The 22,853-nt window shown below is 46.0% G+C and overlaps 1 protein-coding gene across 1 annotated transcript; it reads right to left on the reverse strand.

Annotated features, from left to right (window-relative positions):
- Window positions 1-2,547: 2,547 nt before the first annotated feature.
- drd2l (dopamine receptor D2 like) lies at window positions 2,548-19,914 on the reverse strand. The gene is made up of 8 exons (XM_035417024.1): window positions 19,808-19,914; window positions 11,733-12,055; window positions 10,252-10,361; window positions 7,778-7,914; window positions 7,154-7,371; window positions 6,232-6,315; window positions 4,306-4,621; window positions 2,548-4,128 (listed from the first exon to the last, which is right to left on the reverse strand). The coding sequence occupies exons 2-8, from the start codon at window positions 12,036-12,038 to the stop codon at window positions 3,932-3,934; spliced, it is 1,368 nt and encodes a 455-aa protein (XP_035272915.1). The 5' UTR covers window positions 12,039-12,055; window positions 19,808-19,914; the 3' UTR covers window positions 2,548-3,931.
- Between the last annotated feature and the right edge of the window lie 2,939 nt (window positions 19,915-22,853).

Raw genomic sequence — 22,853 nt, forward strand, 5'->3', positions numbered from 1 at the left:
CAAAAACAGAAAACTGATCCAAAGACAACCCGGTATGGGGGCTCTATCAGTGTAAAAGTGCAAAGAGCTGTACTGCTGGAATGACAGGGATAGAGACTAGAGAAGTACAAAGTCAAAGTTGAAAGCTTTTTGTCAAATCAAAATGCTGACATCTAGTGGCCGTACTTGAAAAGTGCATTCAACGCCATCCAGGCCTCCCTTGAATGTTGTTGATCAAGGGGTGTCAAACTCCAGCCCTGAGAGACTACAGACAGACAGACTACAGAGTCTGCTGGTTGACAGTGTGTTTCAGCACGAGGGATTCACTTCAGTCATTGGTTGGCAAATCAAATCATACACCTTGTTCTCAAGGCCTTAATTGGCTGCTGATTGAAAGGAAACCGCAAATACGATTGGCTAAACAGTCCGCAGACCTTGTTCTCTGGCCCTTAATTAGCTGCTGATTGACAAGAAACCACAAATGCCCAAGTGTGTGTCTGCAGTTTTTCCAGAACAGGAGTTAGACATCCCTGCAGGAATAAATACAGGGTAGGAAAGCAGGGTTAACTTCCCTGTTCATGCCTAGACGGCATGTCTGTGTCTAGAGCTCTGTGAATCAAACCACAGTCCTGGAGTGCTGAGAACTGCTGGCTTTCCGTTATCTGGGAGGCAGGTGTGAAGACAGTCTGGCCAATTTGTAGCAGTTGTTAATTGTTCAGTTAATTACCCGGGAGAAAATAAAACCAGGAAAACAAGTGTTTGGGGCTTGACCACAGAAAATCACCAGAATTCTAAATGATGGCGTATTCTTTACAAACGGTTTTATGAAAATGTAAAACATGCACACGTTGCATTATTTTAGTGTTGCCAATGATGTCCGCAATATTACATACGTTGGCAACATCTCCGGTGTCGATTCAAGGCCTGACATTGGCATGCGAGTGTTCAGGCTCTTGCAGCTGCAGCTGCAGCGATGCAGTGAATGCGCTGGAGGGCTGCGACGCTGGCACAGGCCGACTGCAGGCGTCCAATCAGAGGACTCGCCCTCGGGAGACGATGAGACATGGCGCCCGGGCACACAGAGCTTCTCGGCCAGGGTATGAAAGAGAATACCGTCAATCAGCGTGCCCGGGCAAGTACCCGGGCAAGTACATTTACACTTACACTCCAGCCATTCAGCTGACTCTCCTATCCAGACCAGCCTGCAAATGAAGACAGGGCCTAGCATCGCTTAGCATCGCAAATCGCCAATGTCGCCAAAATGTAATATAATCCCAAGTCGCGATTAGTGAGAATTGCAATGGTCGGGCCATATTTTAACAGGTGGAAGAGAAGGTTTTTTTTTTTTTTGGAATAGGAGAAATGTAGGGTAAGTCAGCCCTACTCAGCTCCAGTGTCTGCAGGTACTTGCTCCAAACAGGCACCACACCTGATTTATGAGCTTACCATAGAGGTCAGATAATGAGTGAAATCAGGCGGTGTAGCTCATGCAGCCCACAGGATCTAGAGCTGAACAACGCTGGGGTAGATAGAGGGGCAAGAATGTAGAAGAGGGGAAAGGGAATGGGATTAAGGGTGGAGAAGGGGTGGAAAGGTATTTCCTGAAGCGATGGGTCATGAAATAAAGGATTTAATGAGAAAGGAAGACCCTGCAGATTGACGTGTTGAGTTCAACGGAAATTAGCAAAAAGAAAATTCCGTACAGACATTAGGAAGAATTTCTTCACGCAGAGAGTAGTCAATGTGTGGAACAGCTTGCCGGGTCACGTAGTAGAGGCAGAAACTGTTTGAGGTTAGGCTTGATACAGTGTTAGATACAATCTAGTCTGTAGGTAATCAGAGCATTAATTTAGTCAGGAAAATGGCAAGCATCGTTGGGCTGAATGGCCTGTTGAATCCTCATTATGTTTTATGTTATGTTATGTTATGTTATGTTATGTTATGTCAAGTGCTCTTTCTCTGGGAGATTCCCGCGTTCTGACTGGAGACCGAAGGACGACTCACCGCACTACGGCCTGGTGCTTTCGCTCAACGCACTACGCAAAAATATTAATGAATTCTTGGCAACACAAAAGAATGGATGAAGTGGGAGTCATTACCAAGAAAAGATTAATTCTCTCTTCTTCAAGACCTCTTGTAAATCTAATGTGTGAAAGGAATTTACGCTCGGGGTCTGACTGCAAGCGTTCGTAAAAAAGAAATATGCCTTTAATAACCACGCGGGGATCTGTTCACATATTAAAGTTAATCTGTAATCAGCGCAACAGCAACATTGCTTTATCCTTGCATGATTTTCAGCTGCTCAGCCAAGGGTTTAATTTACAATATAACATCGCACATTACCCATAATGCATATTTAATTTTGACTAAGCACGGGGAAGTGGCTACGCTGTGCGTGAACTGCTTGCGGTTTGTGGAACTGAAATGGAGTTTGTCAAAAGATACCATTGGGGAGCTCAGAAATGGTAGGGCTGAATTATGACTGGGCAGTTTCTTCCCAATATTGCATTGAGGTAAGTTATAAAAAAAAGTATTCAAAATGAAAAATCCAAACTAACAAGAGCAAAGTAAAACACAAACAATGCTTTAATAGTTTCATATGTACAATCATTTCCTGTGCTCACAAATGACTGTTTTCAAAATCAGAGATACAAATATTTACAGTAGAGCTGTATTTCATGGCTGTATCTCTTTTCATATCTCACTACTGAGATTTAATCTGACTGAACCATTCTTATCTCAGTTTTTTTTTGTCAGCTCCCTCCTCTGTCTAGATCTCTCTTTCTGACAGTTAGGTACAGTCAGTTTTGATCTCACTTTTGGTCCTTCTGTCCGCGTTTTATCTTGGTCAGCAGCAAGAGTTGGATAGTCATGTGCTGTTCTTTTGTCATTATTAAATGCAATGAGATATTAAATGCAATTTTTGTATAGCTCTCTACTGCCCTCCCCTCTTTACATCAACCTAGCACCCCACCCCCCTTCACTCAGCAATGCAGGATCTTTATGAAGACATACAGGAACTCTCTGCTCTCTGATATGAAGGATCTTTATGAAAGCCTTGAGGAACTCTCTGATTTATGAAAGCCTTGAGGAACTCTCCGATTTATGAAAGCTTAAGGAACTCTGCGCAGTGAAGGGTATTTATTAAGGCTTCGCGGACCTTTCTGCAGTGGAGGATATTCATAAAAAGCTTGTGGAACTCTATATGTGAACTATTTGTAAGAAGGATCTTATTGATTTAAGTCATGATCTTTATGAAGACCATATGCTACTCTAAGCAGTGTAGAATCTTTATAAAGACTTTGTGGAAGCAGCAAAGGATCTCATTTCATGCTTTTGAGACATGCATCAGATCTTCATCAGTACAGGATCATTATGTAGGCCTTGTGGAACCCTTTGCATTGTAGGATCTTGATAACGGCCTTGTGGAACTCAGCAGCGTAGGATCTTGATGAAAGCTTTGTGGAGCTCAGCAGTATAGGATCTTGATGAACGCCTTATGGAACTCTTAGCAGCGTAGGATCTTGAAGAAAACCTTGTGGAACTCAGCAGTATAGGACCTTGATCAATGCCTTGTGGAAGTCTTTACAGTGTAGGATCTTGATGAAGGCCTTATGGAACTCTTAGCAGTAAAGGCCTTGCAGGCGATCAGTAGTGTAGGATCTTGATGAACTCCTTACAGATTCTCAGCAGTGTAGGATCTTGATGATCTTCTTGCAGATTCTCAGCAGTGTAGGATCTTGATGATCTTCTTGCAGATTCTCAGCAGTGTAGGAGCTTGATGAACTCCTTGTAGACTCTCAGCAGTGTAGGATCTTGATGAACTCCTTGTAGACTCTCAGCAGTGTAGGATCTTTATGAAGGCCTTGCAGGTGATCAGCAGTGTAAGATCTTGATGAAGGCCTTGCAGGTGATCAGCAGTGTAAGATCTTGATGAAGGCCTTGCAGGTGATCAGCAGTGTAGGATCTTGATGAAGGCCTTGCGGAACTCGATGTTGAAGGTGGTGTAGATGACGGGGTTGACGGCGCTGTTGAGGTAGCCCAGCCAGGTGACGGCGCTGTACAGCGTGGGCGAGATGCAGCAGCTGCTGCAGTGCACACGCAGCACGTGGGTCAGGAAGAAGGGCAGCCAACAGATGATGAACACGCCTGGAGACGTGGCAGAAAGAGAGCCTGTGATTGGACAGTTTAGGGACATGCGCACACGCATACACACATGCACGGACACACACACCCACACACTTCACCCCTCTCTCTCATGACTCTCCCCTCTTTCTCCGTCTCCATCTCTCCCCACCCCCTCCATCTCTACCCCCTCTCTCTCACCGAGCACTATAGCCAGCATCTGAGTTGCTTTCCTCTCCTTCTGCTGCGACAGCCTCCCCCTCACTCTTTCCTTCACCATCCCTCCCTTCTCCTCCCTTTCTCGGTCCCTCTCCCTCCACCCCTCCCGCCCCCGCACCCCCTCCTCAAACACCGCCCCGCGAGGAACGAGAGCCGAGCGAGCAGCGGGGGGGAGAGGGGGAGCAGGAGAGACGGAGACAGAGAGAGAGATTTTGGGCCGAGAGGACTGCTCTGTTTGGCCGAGGAAGCGAACAGGCTCCGCCTCTAGCGGGTGGACCACCGCCTCCTTCACCAGAGTCTGTAACCAATCAAAACAGAGGGGAGGGGTCATTATTTTTTTATTGAAAGAGATACTATTTTGAAGGAAAATTTACAGATTACAGATACATTACAGGGACTGCATTTCTTGGAGCCTTTTCTTGGGAATGTTTAATTGGGTTTTTATGGAAATGGAAAAGAATAAAAAAGAGTAACAAAACACAGCAAGCTTGCAACAAAAATAAATAAAATCCAGGAGCGATAAGAAGAGAAAATATATCTTCTCGTAAAGATGTATAAATATCAGGTATACAATGTAAAAATGCATAAATATTATCTGCAACACTGAAGGGACATTCACTCCCGTGCTGGCTGTCTCCTGACTCACCCTGTATGAATCTTATTGTAAATGGCACCTCGTAAATACCGAACTGTCCTTCACCCTGTCTGTGGAACAGTTCAATATTTGAATGTTTAAATAGCGTGTCCATTAGGAGCATCGGTTGGGCTCAGCGTGCATTGACAGCAGAAGGCTCCTCCGTGTATGCAGTTCAGTTGTTTGTGTGTACTCTTTTGATCAAGCGCGTAAGATCCACCACATGAATGACATCTAATAGCCTTCCCCTGGATGAAGGCCAGGAGAGCTGAAAGAGTCGTTGGGTGCCCTTCTGTGCTTGTGAATGCACAGCATGCCACTGCCTGCGCGTCCTTCCATGTGTCTTCTTTATACGCTGAAAATAAATCAACGCTGTGGCTTTCCTTTCCAGTGGATTTTATTCAAAGCACATCCTTTTTATTTTCATTGTAATTTTTGATCCAAAATATTATTATTTCTTTTTTACTTTTTGTTGCCAGTGTTTTATTGTGAGTTCACACAGACAACAAGGATAATTACATTCCCCCACAGCATCCATAACTCTTAAATGGGATTCTTGGAAACTTTATATAACAAAAGATCGTGTCCGCATCCTGCCCCCCCCCCCCCCCCCCCCCCAGGTAATAATAGCGGAGGCATTGCATCAGCCACTGAATTTACGAGCGGCCTCCTCAAACAGAAAACGGTAAATAAAACCCCAGACTCAAACATCAAGTCTCCATAATATCATGTTGAACCATTAAAAAAAAAAAAGAAAAAGTGTGCTATTTAACAAGACTGGCATGATGAGGTCATGCTTTCACCAGGCCAGGTGTGGGCTATGCCATGTGAACACCATGGCTCTCTGCTTAGTGCCATCACTGCGTACTGTCTGAGGCACTTCCACCTCCACTGACTACATTCCTGGGGAAACGCTGCCAGGGCCCAGTTCTGACAGTATTTCACCTGCAGACATGTTTATATATTTATATTTACATAATTACTCTCCTTCTCTCAGCTCTGTTCAGTTTAGTTGTTTTTGTGAGGTGAGAATGCAATTATGCCACCACACTTAATAAAGACTACATAGCCATAAAATGATGATGATGATGATGATGATTCTATTTAAGTCGACCTTGCATGATGTCCAGCCCATTCAAATAGTACAATAGGTATTGTATTTTAATAAAACAATAGTGCAATTAATACAAATAGTAACCAGGTGCACTACTATGACAACATAGATGAGAAAGAATTGAAATTTCCTCTTTGAGTCCTGTCTGTTGGGGACTCACCACTTTCTTGCGGTGAGGGACTGCGGCAGGGGGCTTGACTATCAGAGTACAGAGCTTCACATCTTCAGGGTGGGTACACTTATTCTGGGGAGAGAAAGAAGGGAAGCGGGGAGGAGCGGATGGGAGGGGAGGGAGGAAAGGAGAGGTACAGATAGATGAGAGAGAGAGAGATGGAGAAGATAACAGGGGATAAGGAGAGAGGAGTTGCAGAGGACAGAGGGGGAAGGACGGGCAGAATAAAAGGAAAACAAAGCGAGAGTTAGACAGATGATTGTTAACTGAATAACCTTTTAAAGAATACTTTTTTTGGAAAGATTCCCTCCCCCCCCCCCCAAGATTCAGTCAAAGTTCTAGAACGCCATTGCTTTTGTGACATCAGCATTAGAATATTCAGTTAAGAACATTCAATTCACGTATTTGTGATGTCACATCTTATCTTACACCCTTATAAGTGTTAATACATTCACCATTATATATGTTTTAAGTAAGTATCATATCAACTATCAAATTCGGTTTTGACTGTTACTAGTGGTTACTGTTTGCTGTTGACTGTTGTGCAGTGTGCTTTGGCAATATGCATTTTTAAAATATATCATGTCGACAAAGCAGTGAGATTAAAACGGAGGGGATTCTAGAGGCAGGGGGGGCCGTAGCCAGAAAATCCCATGGGGTCCTTCTGACCAACTTCCACTGCCATCATGATACCCGAAACTCCTAAAACTGAGCCCTTGGGGCCCCCCCTCCCAATGCACAGGCCCCCAGGCAGCTGCCTGCCTTCCAGTCTCTGGATAAAAACAGAAATGGGACAGAGAGAAAGAGTCAGAGACGGGGGGCAAACCCCAGAGGAAGGGGTGAGGTCAGCGCCCCCCGCTGTACTGCCGAAGACGCCCCTCACCACAGATAACCGCAGCCCCCTCCTCACCTTCCTCTGCCTCTGCCCCTCCCCTGGCTCCGCCCCTCCCTGCACGTGGAGGGCGTGCCTGCGGGGCGGGGCGGTGCGTCGGCCCCGCCTGCGCAGCACCACGCAGATCTGCGCATACACCAGCAGCGTCACGATGAAGGGCACGTAGAAGGAGGCGACGGAGGAGTAGACCACGAAGGCGGGGTCCGCGATACTGCACTTCCACACCTCCCGACTGGCTGGGGGTGCGGGCGGGGGCGGGGGCGGGGGCGGGGGAGGGAGGTCACAACATTCATAAGAACTTTATTCACAATGATTATATCATCCATGACCATGTCAACAACAACAAAAAAAATATATACAGATTTTAAATGTATTCACACGAGTGAAAACAGAGAGGGTGACAGACAGGGAAAGGTTCACAGGACAGAAGGTGTCATGATAAGGGGTTGAACCCACTGGCGGGGGGAGGGGGGGATTGAAAATAAGCTGCCCTTTTGGGGGGGGAGGGTGTGTGTGAAAGGTTTGTCCTTTAAGTGTAGCAGTCATGGTTATCTTTGGTAGACACTGTTGTGCTGATGGTCTCACTGTGTTTCTATTGTTTTGGGAGACATTGGGAGGCGTCCTGCAGGTGGGCGGGGGTACCTGTGTTGTTCAGTCCGAACAGCAGGGGGCAGGAGATGGCGAAGGAGAGGAACCACACCACAGCGATCATCAGAGCCACTCTCCTCCTGGAGCTGTACCTGGTGTTATACAGCAGAGGCATGGCCACTGCAGTGTACCTGTAAATACACACACACACATGCACGCACACACACGCACACATACACATGCATGCACGCAGACGCACACACACACATGCATGCACGCACACATACATATACACACACACACACACATGCATGCACGCACACGCACACATGCATGCACGCAGACGCACACACACACATGCATGCACGCACACATACATATACACACACACACACACATACACGCACGCATACGCAGACGCACACACACACATGCATGCACGCACACATACATATACACACACACACACACATGCACGCACGCACACGCACACATACACATGCATGCACGCAGACGCACACACACACATGCATGCACGCACACATACATACACACACACACACACACATACATGCACGCACACGCTGATTGTTGCCGTGTCAACAGGTGAAAAATAACAATACTATTTTTTGGCATCAATATCCTTTCATACTACGCAGCTCAGTGGGAAGACACTGCAGTTTGTGGCAGTTGGCTGTTATCCTTTTGGCAACTATAGTGGAGCAGAGTGCTTCTTACCAATCAGAAGAGAGAGAACAGAGAGAGGAGGCAGCATTTGCTCAAAGCGGTTTGGAAAAAAAAAAGCAATTTAGCGAAAAAAGTCGTTGGTAGTTAGCTACGCCTCAATATGACAAAAAGTAATTAACTATTACAACTGCTAGACAGATTTGAAAGTAGTTGAACAAACCAACAACAAACTGCTGCAAAATGTGATTCAACTACTAGTTAAACTACTCCCCAACACTGTCTGTAACAGATACACTTTTAAACTAAGTTTCACAATGGCTCTCCAAGACAAAGTAAAGATAAAAAAAAGTACAGAATGTTGTTCAGACTTTCTCTCAACGTGAGAAAATAAAGATAAAGATATGTGAACACGGCCTTCCTATTTTCATTTATTTACGAGGATGTAAGATGCATTTTACATTTTGGAAATGAAAGTCGTGTTTTGAGGTTTCTTGGGACGTTGAGCGTGACCAGCTTTAAATGTCTGAGCGAGAGAGAGAGTGTGAAGCGACGGGTGGACGGTGGACAGAGACAAGGCCATTAAAAAAAACCACAGAGAGGAACCAACCAACGTCTCTGCCGTTCGCGCGGCTTGATAAACCTCCCAAATTTACATCTCCCCATCGATTCCCGCGGCACGAACACGGCTCCCCCCTCAGACCGAGCCGGCCGAGCGTTGGCGGCCCCCCGTCCCCCGAGGCCAAGCCTCTTAGGCTCGGCGGGGCTTTCAGACGGAGGTGCAGCAGATAAATGTTTGTGACTCGGGGTACTTGGCCAGTCCAGTGTGATTTATCGCTTTTCAACGTGACTGCTTTCTGCGGACGGTGAAGGTGCAGTCCTGACGAAGGTAGGGAGGGTGGAGGAGTGGAGGGAGAGGAAACAGAAGGTGTTTTGCATGCAGGGAGAGAGAGAGAGAGAGAGAGAGAGAGAGAGAGAGGGAATATATGATCCAGAGAGATGGTTTTATAGTTATAGTTTTTTATAGTTATACGGTTATAGTTATTGCTTTTCTATATTGTTTTGCAATGACCTTGACTACAGGCGTGACTACATCTAATTTCACGTTCAGTCTGCTTGCAGCTGGGTAACACGTTATACATCTTGAGAGAGAGAGAGATAGAAGAGAGAGGGAGTGAGAGAGAGAGAAATATATATAAGAGAGCGAGAAAGAGAGAAAAGGAAAAAATCACTGAAAAGGAGACAGTAGGGAGGCTGTGGAAAGTGGTACTATACAGTCTTTTATAAACTGATTTGCTTATCCAGAGCACGAAGGAGCCAACTGCATTCACACTTATGAGAGAGAGATGCAGATTTGGCAATGCACCATGGCATATGTGTTGTGGCAGTACAGCATTTTGAAAGAGGGGGGGCAGTGTGGTCCACTGGTGTGTGAGACGGGGGCAGGGGAACCCGAGGCTGGCCGGGGTGGTGGGCTGGGGAGAGGGGCGCAGCCAGCCTAAAAACCTGCCATCTACACCCAAGGGCACCACCAAGGGTTTTGGGCCCCATGGAAAAATTTCACGTTGGGCCCCAGGACCCCAGGCCACCCCATCCATGCACAATCACATGGTCAGACATTTTTAGTTCTCAAAAAATGGTTCTTTTGACTAAATTGCAACCATGGGGGGGATGCTGTCGGTGAATCCGTTTGCACTGCGACAGGAACAATTTTCAGTGACATGGAACTTGTTTGGAGCAACAGAATGCTCTGAGACTTGTTTGGGGAGCATTCTCATCATTCTCATCAAACAGCGAATAAAACAAGCATTTTCCCCAGGTGGGTGGGGGGAGACGGCGTTCACCTGTCGATGCTGATGGCACAGAGGTTGAGAATGCTGGCCGTGCACATCATGACGTCCAGAGTCAGCAGGATGTCACAGTAGATGGGGCTGAACCTCCAGCCGCCAACCACCTGAGACACAAAAGAGTCGCACTGAGACACAGAAGAGCCGCACTGAGACATGAAAGAGTCGCACTGAGACATGAAAGAGTCGCACTGAGACACAGAAGAGCCACACTGAGACACAGAAGAGTCGCACTGAGACACAGAAGAGTCGCACTGAGACACAAAAGAGTCACACTGAGACACAAAAGAGCCGCACTGAGACACGTCGCACTGAGACACAAAAAAGTCGCACTGAGACACGTCGCACTGAGACACAGAAGAGCCGCACTGAGACACAAAAGAGTCGCACTGAGACACAGAAGAGTCACACTGAGACACAAAAGAGCTGCACTGGGACACAGAAGAGCCGCACTGAGACACAAAAGAGCTGCACTGAGACACAAGAGTCACACTGAGACACAAAAGAGCTGCACTGAGACACAGAAGAGTCACACTGAGACACGTCGCACTGAGACACAAAAGAGTCGCACTGAGACACAAAAGAGTCACACTGAGACACAAAAGAGTCGCACTGAGACACAGGATGGAGGTAGCATTACAGACAGACTCACTGAGACACAAGGTCATTATGAGGTTACAAACAGGTTATTGCAGACAGACTCACTGAGACACAAGGTTATTATGAGGTTATAGACAGGTTATTACAGACAGACTCTCTGAGACACAAGGTCATTATGAGGTTACAAACAGGTTATTACAGACAGACTCACTGAGACACGAGGTTATTATGAGGTTACAAACAGGTTATTACAGACAGACTCACTGAGACACAAGGTTATTATGAGGTTACAAACAGGTTATTACAGACAGACTCACTGAGACACAAGGTTATTATGAGGTTACAAACAGGTTATTACAGACAGACTCACTGAGACACGAGGTTATTATGAGGTTAATCAAACGAAATAAACGTGCTCACTCAAGCATATTAACTGATAATATGGTGCTGAATCCCACAAAGTATAAATGAAAGAGAGAAACAGACAGCGCTCGCTAGAATTCGGCCTAAGCCTTCCTCGGTGTGCTGAATGTGCTAAAAAATAAATGAAGGTTCATTCGATTCATTTATTTTTTTTAGCACAATCAGCACACAGAGGAAGGCTTAGGCCAAAACTTCAGTGCATGTTGTGCCTTCATACACTGATGGAATAAAACATCAGTGAATGAGGAGCGCTTTGTTAGGGCTGGAGCGAAAACCCACGGGACATTAGATCTCCAGGAACAGGACCGGGCAGCCCTGATGTAAAACAACGGTACAGAAACATCAAACAGAAGGATTTTAAAAAGCTAAAAAAAAAAAAAAAAGAATAAAAACGAAAGGAACAAAAGCGATGGATGGCCGAGGGGTGAAAGGTCGGGCCGGACAGACAGACCGACCTCCAGGTAGACCCCCCAGGGCATGACCAGCGTGGCCAGCAGCAGGTCGGACACGGCCAGGGAAACGATGAGGTAGTTGGTGGTGGTCTGCAGGGCCCGCTCCCGCGACACCGCCAGGCACACCAGCACGTTGCCGAAGACCACGCAGAAGATGAGCAGCACCAGCAGGACCGCGTAGAAGTTGTAAGGGGGGGAGGACTGAGCGGGGGAGCTGGAGTTGGAGAGCACGGAGCAGGGAGGCACAGGCGGGGAGAGGGAGGGGGCAGGGGAGTAGTCCTCCTCCAGGGTCAGATTAAACACAACCATCCTGGGGCACTGCTGATCTGGAGAGAGAGAGAGAGAGAGAGACAGACAGAGAGAGAGAGAGAGAGAGAGAGATGTAAAGCACACTGGGTTGCCTCTGTGTATGAAGTGTGCTATAGAAATAAATTTTCATTGATTGATTGATTGATTGATTGAGAGAGGGAGAGAGTGAGAGAGAGAGAGAGGGGGGAGTGAGGGAGGGCATTTGTGTGAGGGAGAGGGTGAGAGTGAGAGAGAGAGATAATCTTTCGCACAACACTGAACCCAAACGTGTCTCCATCTATTCTTCGTCTGCCTTGTAATGCACATTACATCCCCCACAGAGAGACAGTTTAAAAAGCTCTTCATTTAACGGCGATTAAATAAAACAACCATGGTGGGCGGCTACAGGGAGAAAGAGGGATCCTTTCTTAAAAGCACTTGCTAAAGGACCGTTGTGTCCTACACTGAAGAAGACACAAAAGAGGGGCTTTAGAAAACAGAATACAGTACTTTAAACTGAAGTATTTAATGGCATGCCTATCCAGAGCTACTGCAATGCCACCACAATGCAACCGGAACACAACAATAGCCACAACTACGTTAGCTAAAACGTACCTAAAAGCCAAAGCAATGTGTAACACATGCAGAAAGATTGACGAAGCACATCGCCCCAGACCGCTGATTTTAATTTGCCCCCTGAGATCGAACACAGAGCCACGGCTCCTTAACGGCGTTTCGTTCGAGCTATAGATTCTGTGCTCGAGTGCAACGGGTCGACCGACAGCAATACGCTCGGTTGCACTTAACCAGCGAAATGTTCTGATGCCGTTCGTGTAATTACTGTTGCAGTACGTCTGTAGTGTACGTCACTTCCATCGATAGGACGGCGTTGGCTGCGCCTTCCCTCCCTGCTGGCGCGCGTGCTCCCCATCCGGTTCCCAAAAACAGGGCAGAGAGCAAGTGACCGGCCCCGTAAGTGAATCACGGGATTCTGACCCTCGAAGGTGTGGCCGGCCTGCGTGAGCTCACAGTGAGACCCTGGCCTCCCCCTGGTCGGTCAGCGATCGGAAGCCGCGTCGTTATTGGTTGTCGATCGGCTCGCCGGCCAACCGCGACGGCGACGGCGAACCCATGAGCTCCGGAACGGTGACCCCGAACGCGGAAACGCCAAGCCAATCATGAGCAAGGACGTGCTCGGCCACACACGCGCGGGCATCCTCCCGTTTACAGGCCACGCACGGGTCAGCAAACACACTCCGTCGTCCCTGAATATGTTTACGCGAGGCTAATCCGTTCAGCTGAACCTGCAATAAGGAATCGCAATGTTTCATCTCCTTTGAATAACTATAATATCCATAACTCCTTCTAATTAATGTGCGTAATTAATATCAGTTAATGCAAACTGTGGGCAAATTGTGAACATTAAATGTCCAGCACCCCCACAGAATGAATATGCCCATAAAGCACGCTATAATTTCTTAATTCTTAAGCACAGTTCATTATCAAAGTCATTCCACAGTATTATTTTAAATCATCATTTATGTCTTTCATGTTCCCTATTCATTATTCTGGAGAATACTAAAATTTATAGACAAATTTGTTGAAATTCACCCATCTTTTATAAAGGAATGCTGATATTGACATTTGAGACGATGGGTGGCCTCATGTTACATTTGGTACACAGTAAAATGTTCAGTGTTAAATTGACTCTAACAGAGAACATAAGATCCTGTTCTGGTCCAGAGTAGGGCAATATGTACTCTGTTAAGAGTTGAATCAACACTAGATGTTCTACTATGTACAAAACCAGTAACACCTGATTTAAGGCAGTTCATCAAACATTAGTAATTCATTATCCTGCACGATTAAATGAACTAAACTACATCTCCAAAATATGTCTCACAGAGAAACATGTGAAATGAAAAGCAGAATATGTTATATGAGTTGAGAGGTCAGCACAAATTAAACAATTAATACAGAAGAATGAATTCCAAAATCTGGCTATGTGAAGGCCGCGTTCATTCGGAACGCGTTTAGACTGCATGAGAAAATAAAATGCTGGGAACAATGTTGGACACAGTCCACAGATAAGCTTGCTATATAAGTTCTGAAGAAATGAACTGTATACAACTCAGGACATAACTCCCATTCAATTTCCAAGGACCTCGTCTTATTGAAAAGAAAAAAAAAAAAAAAAAAAACCTTCTGAGCAGCCAGCACCCATTTCAGCGTAAAATGGCTCCACTGGATTGCAAGCGTTTGTCAATTTGAGGCGTTTCAGAAGGTTGATTACATTCTTCACGGGGCCCGTATCCAGTCCCAGGGGAGTCGTCAGGGATTTCAGGGGCCATGAAAAGACCTCACGTTGGGCCCCACCACCCCAGGCCACCACATCACCATTTTTTTTTTTCTTTTTTTGAGGACCACCATCAGTCCGGGCCCTTGTATTCATCCTTGCGAGGTTTGAGATGCGCTCGGCATCGTTTCCTCGGCATACAGATTGACACAAAGGACAAAGCTGGCCAACGCGAGGAAAGGGATACGCAAACGAGCGGACGTGGGATACGGGAGCCTCCTCGTGAACTGCCGCCGGGGCTCCATTCGAACACGCGCTAGGACACGGCTCACTCAGCGTTCTCCACGGACTTCCAGCGGCTCCGCGCATAAATCACACAGACGGACGAACAGACGGACGGACGGACGGACGGACGAACAAACAGACGAACGGACGGATGGACGGACGGACGGACGAACAAAGGAATGAACTGCATTCATAAAGTGCATTGTTCTCCCTCTGAAGGATCTCAAACCACTTGAGCTCTTCAAAGTGCCGGGTCAGCGGCGTCCGCCAGCCGCCTCGTGCCCAGCGCACTCCAGCTGAGGCTGCGGCTCGTCTGGCCTTCAACCTCCCCAGACACTCCCACGTCACTCCCCTGCTCACCACCCTCCACCGGCTGCCTGTTATAGCTCGCATCAAATTTAAAACATTGGTCCTAGCATACCAGGCAGTCAAGGGATCAGCCCCAGCATACCTCCACAAGATATTCAAACCCTACATGCCAGCCAGATCCCTCCGTTCTGCTACCTCAGGACGCCTGGCACCTCCCCCTCTTCGCACCTGCACTTCCAGAACACGTCTCCTGTCTGTTCTGGCCCCACGATGGTGGAATGACCTCCCTGTGGAGGTCAGGACAGCTGAGACACTGACCCATTTCAAACGACGACTGAAGACTCACCTCTTCAGGCTGCACCTCTGCCCATCCCTCCCTACCCCCCTGTAAATGACTGTAAACTTAGGGTTGTAACTAGGCAGCTGTTTCGTAGGTGACTTAGGTGTATTAACTGTCTTAACTACTGCTTGTATTTTTTCCATAGATTGCGTTGTTGCCGTTCTCGTTGTGTTAGTGTTAATCAGTTTAACCTTCAGGGTCCAAGTTGAACTATGCGGTTGTTCCCTGCACTTGGACCGGTACTTCTCTCTAGGGGTTTCGTCATACTTGTTCCTGGTTATGGTTATACACTTTGTTGTACGTCGCTCTGGATAAGAGCGTCTGCCAAATGCCTGTAATGTAATGGGAAGAGGAGGACGCTTAATCGGTGGGTAAACCGCGGCAAGATCAGACGGCCATGATGGACCGGTCAGTCGTGGTATTGGGCACAGACTCCGGGGGGCTGGTGAGTTTAACCCTTGTTAAGTTTATTAGCAACCGGTGAATCCGTTAGCCTGGGTCAGATATTCCCGGGACATTATTGGGATTCTAAAGCAACACTGAAATAAGCAAAAATACTTATCTTTATCTCTATTACAAAAAAATATAAACAATATATATGCTGGTTGCCATTTATTTCTGCCTGATCACGTTTTTACATTTAAAAACACATTTTACATTTTTTTTTTTTACATCGACTATAATGAAGCCAATTTTCATTGGTTTAGTCTCATTTTAAAAGATAACTGCTTTCCGATGCACAATCTGGTTTAATTTCCGGTTTGGTGCTGCCAGGTAGACGTTTGTGAGGAGAGACCTGCAGAACCTTCGAGTATATAATATGCAGAACCCCGCTCCTGGAGCACGGCAGTCCTGTAGGTCTTCACTCTGAGCCCTACCAAAGTGCACCTCATTCGCCGGATGGAGGCCTCGTTCAGCTACTAATCAGTACAATTAGTAACAAAACAGTTGTGCTGAAACGGGGTTGAAATGAACTTGGGGTTCTTGTTTGGTGTCAAGGCACACACCGTGGAAAACATGGAGCGACAACAGGTAGGCCTTGCCGGACGAAAGACAGGACGGTTTCGGCAATCTCTCGGCTTCTTGTTTCTTCCACATCAAGGTAGGCTAAGCCGGCTAAATTAAAGATCTAAGTTCCGTGCTCTCGCAGCGGAGAACATTGAGCGCCTGGCGCACGCGGAAACAACGAGCGGAAAAGTGGAAATTTAAATTACCTTGATGTGTTTTCCTTTCGGTGCCGTTGCCTCTTAAAGCCAGTATTAATTAAAACGAATTATGTAAATGCGGATGCTAATTCAGAAGCAGCTCGTCGCTGAAGTGGATTGGCTATGCATAGAGGGCTTCTTTGAAAAGGTTAGAGACACGGACTGTTCTCTCTCATTTCCCCCCTCTCTCTCTCTCTCTCTCTCTCTCTCCCACACGTCTTCTTTCCTCTTTAAGAGGCAAACCACACTGCTTCGATGCATCTCCTCAATATTTTTTTTTTTCCCCAGTCTGGCTTGTTACTCAGATCTACCTGTCCTTTTCACATGGCCAGCCCGTCAACTTCCCTGAATCTTTTCCTTCTTGTAAGCTGCATAAGTTTATTTTCCCCTTTCACCCTGTTTCTGGCGCCAATACCCCTGAAGGCTACGAATTTATCCAATTGTTTCAATAAAATTTAATAAACGAGCTAATGAATTCATTGTTTCAGAAATACTCACATGAATATGAGGGAAACGTTTCTAAAATAAAAATGTCCATTTGGGTATTAAACGGCTCGTGTCCAGATCACAACAAAATGGATGAGACTTTTTGAAGGTGATCTGGTGACTCCCTCTTCATGGCAATTAATGCTGTACAATGGGCAGACTCATTGCATGGTTGCTTAATTTTAACTATTAACGATAAACCATCAGATTAACAACCATGGGTGTGGCATATGCTTGACGTAATAGAGTAACAGTATTCAAATATAGGTATTGGGCTGAGATTACAATTATATCCTTGTGATAGTTTATTCAAAATATAATGTACAAAGCATCACTGTCCACAACCATAGGTTACTGAGCTAGTCTTTTTATTGACTATATGAAGCTCAGACCAGCTATATGAAAAGCACATTTCACAGTCAATATTTTCTTAATATGAATCAAAGCCACTCGCCTAGTGGTTACATCAGCTCTATTTGCTGTTTTGGTAAAACCTAGGTAGGCTGCATAGCCTGTAAGTTTTGGTATAATGATGAGCAGTGTTTTTACAGTAGCAAGCATTGAAGTGTGACCTGCTGCAGCCTAAATCTGCATCCATCTTGGTCGTTCCATCTCCCCACCTTCTGAGATTTATAATTCAGATTTTTTTTTAGCCTTGTCAGTCGTAAAAAAACATGATACACTTGTGATCTGACATCAGCTATGACCTGAGTGAACTCATAGAGATGATTTATGGAGAAGCGAGCAACTCAAGCTAGGATTTTGGTAGTTTAGCCCACGTAAATAAATTTTACACGGCGGTTGGAAAAGTGAAACCACTGTATCTGGGGTCCCTTCACTCAAATAACAGTGGAGGTACATTTCTGTTCTTTAAGGAACAAATTTCCCAAATGTACCCAGAAAGTACAATGATTTTACATTTCGGGAGGCCTAATAATGAGTACCTTTTACGAGCAAAAAAAAGGTACAAATTAATTATGTTTTTCTGTCTATGTGGTACGACCTTATGTACCTATGGTACCAGCCCAGGGACAAACATTTGTGCCTTTATAGACACTTTTTTTCTGAGAGTGTCTGGTCTAAGCTTTGCGTAGGTTTTCCTTTTGCACGCTTCTGAATTTTAGACCAGCTGGTCAGATCCAAGGGGATCTGCTTATGGAAAATGAAAGCAACTGGTTGGTCACTACAGCACAGGTACCTCTTCAATGCGTCGTGACCGTTGATTTGCCTTTTGTTTCTCGGAAACAATCAAAACACTCCGGAGGAAGTGAACGGTAAATTAGCGAGTAACTGCAACTCCGCAATAGTACCAGCATAAACTGTGAGAACTTTGTCTTCTGTTTTACTATGAAACTGGACCCAACAAGTAATAAATCTCAACTTCAACACTAAGGATATTGTGAATAGTTTGAAGCATCCCTATATGACGCAAACTATTAGACGCGCAGTATTTGGATTGGATGTGAAAGTAAATTGGCCATGTTTTGTAATGCCAGTGTTTTCGATCACTTTACAAAAACACAGTGGTATCGCTGGAGCCAGACACGCATTATAACATCAAGCATGATCTGAGAGACAGGTACGGTTGGAATCAGAAGGGAGAAGGATGGTTATTCATTTCTACTGCTCATTAAAATTGCATCCTCTGGCTAATGAAATAGCCCCAAGGAACAATAGACGCTGAGATGTAGGGTAATAAATAAAAGGCTGTCCCAGTCAGGAGGAGATGGCAATGCGCAGATCAAACAAAATGACACAACCAAGAAAAAGGAAAAGACAAAGAAGAAATACAAGTATGAGACAGGCATATAAAATGGAACTGATAAGAGATGAATGGGGCAAAATAACACGTCATTTCCCAGAAAGACTAAATTTGACCATGGGTTTAGCCGGGGACAGGCTCACCTGTCACATCTACGAAAGACTAAATCTTACTGCAGGTTATATATACAGACAAACTGACTTATCACAGCCAAGAAAGACTAAATCTAACTGCAGGTTTAAATAGAGACAGACTGACCTATCACATCCAATGAAGTCTAAATCTAACTGCAGGTTTAAAGAGAGACAAACTGACCTATCACATCCAATAAAGTCTAAATCTAACTGCAGGTTTAAATAGAGACAAACTGACCTATCACATCCAAGAAAGACTAAATTTAACTGCGGGTTTAACAACAAACAGCTACAACCAACATGTTCTGTGTATATTGCTCTGAGCTGAGATTAAGTTAAGCAGTTCACAGCACAGACACATAAACAGACTGATTTATGTCGAACATCCTGACATGCACAAGGACAGTATATTTTTTTGAGATTTATGTGGAGCAACGCAGCTGAACAAGCAAGCAAACATGAATTTGGAAACAGAGTCGTACTTGCCGAGGTCACCAGAGGTGTGCTCGAGGTATTTAAGATTATTACAGAACCAGGTATGAAACAGAAAAAAGAATCCCAGACCAGTAGAAAAGAGAAGAAGATACACTTACTTTTAATGTGCAACAAAGTCTTACAGCTCCATGTCCTTCAAGAGAAATAATGAATTTAAAAAAATGTATATACATATATATAGAAATGCAATCAGATCTCGCACCTGCACTCACTTAAAGTAATTTTCACATTAGTCCTCACTCTGCCACTGCATTTCAGTTTGTATGAAACCTCTCTCTCTCTCTCTCTCTCTCAGCCCTCTGTCCCTGCTCTTTAACTCCTGTATACACTCTCAGTCTGTCTCTAGGTAATATTTTAGAATATCCTTTCCCCCTCCTCTCTCTCTCTCTCTCTCTCTCTCTCTCTCTCTCTCTTTCTGTCTCCAGCTCTATCCCTGCCAGCTATTTATCAGTCTCCTCCCACCGCTCATTCCTTCTACCTGCGTTTCGTTTAGCTCTGTTTGATGTGTCCTGCAGATTCTGTCCCCGGGCCGAGCGTCTGAGCTTGTGGCACCTGCCTCCGTGCCTCCTGTCCTTAAGCCAGCTCGGCTTGAGTCATACGCTGGATAATTGGAATCGTCCTGTGTAACGGCCGGGCTTGAAAGAGAACAGAAAACAAGCGGATTAAACAAAACAGCACCCGTATGGGCTACCCGCAAACTAAGTTCATTGAGTTTAGTAAACGATATTGTACCGAACTCCCTCATTACATTAAACTGTTACAGTACATGCATTACTGTGTTACTTCAGTGCACTGCTAGAGGATGGAACACAGGGACGAGACAGCAAGCAAGCCATGAAGGAACTGTATACACACACAGTCCAGATTGAGGGTTTGGGGCAAATGTGGAGCTTTTTAATTACGTTTCCACAGTATGGCAGTAGCCTACTATCAAACTAGGATTTAAAAAAAAAAAAAGTGGTTAATCATTTTTTTTTTTTTAAAGGATGAAGTTCGACCACTTAGTAATTAATCACAACTTACCTGTAACAAGAATTCCACCTGCTATTGTGACAGTATATTGAATGTGTGAAGTATGGGGGCAATACACCCTCCCGTTCAGAAAATATCATTTTCGAGAGCTCTTCATCTCTATTTGCTTTGAGTTTAAAGTAACGAAGAGCTGGTGCAAGAAGGCTCCGAACAGACCTCGAGATCCCAAACTTGAGGTTTCGCCAGGTTGCACGTCCGCTTTTCCCACCCAATCGAGGGGCAGTGCAGGTGGGACATAAAGAGCCCCAGGGCTATCGTGCATTATGCACATCTCATACACACGCATTTGCGCGTTTATGTATGGAGGCAACAGACCCCTCCACCAGACACATAGCCGTCCATAGCAGCCCGGCTCGGTAGCCGAAAAACGCCCTCCCAGAAGCCCCCGTTCTGAGCTCTGAACCTCCCGGAAGGAGGAGGGAGCCGTCACTCCAACCCATCCCCTGTTCTTCTCTCCGGGCGGAAAGACAACTGCCCGAGAGGGGAAAGAAGATGAAAGGTCGGGATGAAAAGAAGCAGGCAGTACTATGGATGAGGCAGACATGATTAATTGATCATATTACCCCCGAGCCCCCCCCCCCCCCCGGTCTCCCCCAATTTTTACCAATAGTGTCATGGGAGGACCAAAGCCAATCACCTTTTCATGTAAATAATGGCATTATTTTCAAAGACCTGCAACAAAAACGCACTTACGCACAGGGCTGACAGGTCAAGGTGACACGGGAGGGAGGGAGGGAGGGAGGAGCAGGAGATGAGCTCGCGAGCGCTCCTCCCTGAGAGGGAGGGAGGGAGGGAGGAGCAGGAGATGAGCTCGGGAACGCTCCTCCCTGAGAGGGAGGGAGGGAGGAGCAGGAGATGAGCTCGCGAGCGCTCCTCCCCGGGAGGGAGGGAGGGAGGGAGGGAGGAGCAGGAGATGAGCTCGGGAACGCTCCTCCCTGAGAGGGAGGGAGGGAGGAGCAGGAGATGAGCTTGCGAGCGCTCCTCCCCGGGAGGGAGGGAGGGAGGGAGGGAGGAGCAGGAGATGAGCTCGGGAACGCTCCTCCCTGAGAGGGAGGGAGGGAGGAGCAGGAGATGAGCTTGCGAGCGCTCCTCCCCGGGAGGGAGGGAGGGAGGGAGGGAGGAGCAGGAGATGAGCTTGGGAGCGCTCCTCCCCGGGAGGGAGGGAGGGAGGGAGGAGCAGTAGATGAGCTCGGGAGCGCTCCTCCCTGAGAGGGAGGGAGGGAGGAGCAGGAGATGAGCTCGCGAGCGCTCCTCCCTCAGCACAGATTTGTCTTGCTCGCCTCGCCGGCAGACGGCTTTTTAATCTCACCTCTTCCCTCTCAAGGACGGCGTCTTCACGGCCCAGAGGAACCCGCGAGCGCTGCCCTGGATCTGCTCCACAGAGGAGGGGGAGGGGAAAGCTCAATTTGAGTGTCTGAATAAAACCAACAAAAATGCAGCTCAGCTCTCAGCCTAACCGATACCACAGTTTTCAGTACATTATAACCTTCAACCTCAGCACCCCATCCTGTAGGTTTTCACTCCAACCCTAACAAAGCAAACCTCACTCAACAGCTAGAGATCTACCGTCCTGTAGGTTTTCACTCCAACCCTAACAAAGCAAACCTCACTCAACAGCTAGAAACCTTGTTGAGCTGGTCAGGTGTGACAAACTGGGGTTTAAATGCAAAAAAAATAAATTCAGTGAATATACTTAAAAATTGCATGTTGTTCTTAAAGTTACTGTCGCCTGATAATAAACGAAAATATAAGTAAATGTAACTTAAAACCGGTCCCCCTGATCTTTCTCTTACTGCCCCTCTTGGCTGAAGTGTACGACGTACACTCTAGAGATAAGATGCTCTGCAGGGGAAAGATTAAAAGAAAGAGGGAAGAGGCAGACAGGAAGAATACAAAGAAATGAATGGAGATTGACTAAGTGAGGAGGAGGAAAAAAAGACAATTCAACAATAAAAAAGAATGCTTTTTTATTTTATTTCAAAATTCTTTCCTTTTAATCAAGAATATAAAGACAAACACACAAAGCAGACATAAAAAAAGAATAAACCATGGAAGTCTTGGCAAGAGGTGAAAAAAAAATCCCTTGGATAATTTTTCCACAGTGAAGCTAAGAAAGTCGATACAATAGAAGCCCCAAACATCCCTCATCCATCTAACATTTTTCTCTCGTATTTCAAACAATGAAAAGCATTAATAAAATGAGAAAAAGAAACAAGATACTACAGCTATCTAGGAGCTTCATAAAAAAACTATTTTCTTCTGGAAAATGAAAACAAACAAACATTATAAAAACTAGTAACAGTACAAAATCCGGCACCCATGTTACAAACAGTTCATGGCCATGTCAGCCACTCGATATTCACAGCTCAACTGCTGCATTACTCAACCTTCAGTAACTGTGAGGAATCTCTGCTTTCTGATAGGCTAAAAAAAAAAAACAGCCAGCCAATGTGGAGACGCCGGTAACGGTGAACGGAGGAGGTCGTGGCAAA

This window comes from Anguilla anguilla, chromosome 1 (genome assembly GCF_013347855.1).
Source record: "Anguilla anguilla isolate fAngAng1 chromosome 1, fAngAng1.pri, whole genome shotgun sequence".
Taxonomy (NCBI): Eukaryota; Metazoa; Chordata; class Actinopteri; order Anguilliformes; family Anguillidae; genus Anguilla; species Anguilla anguilla.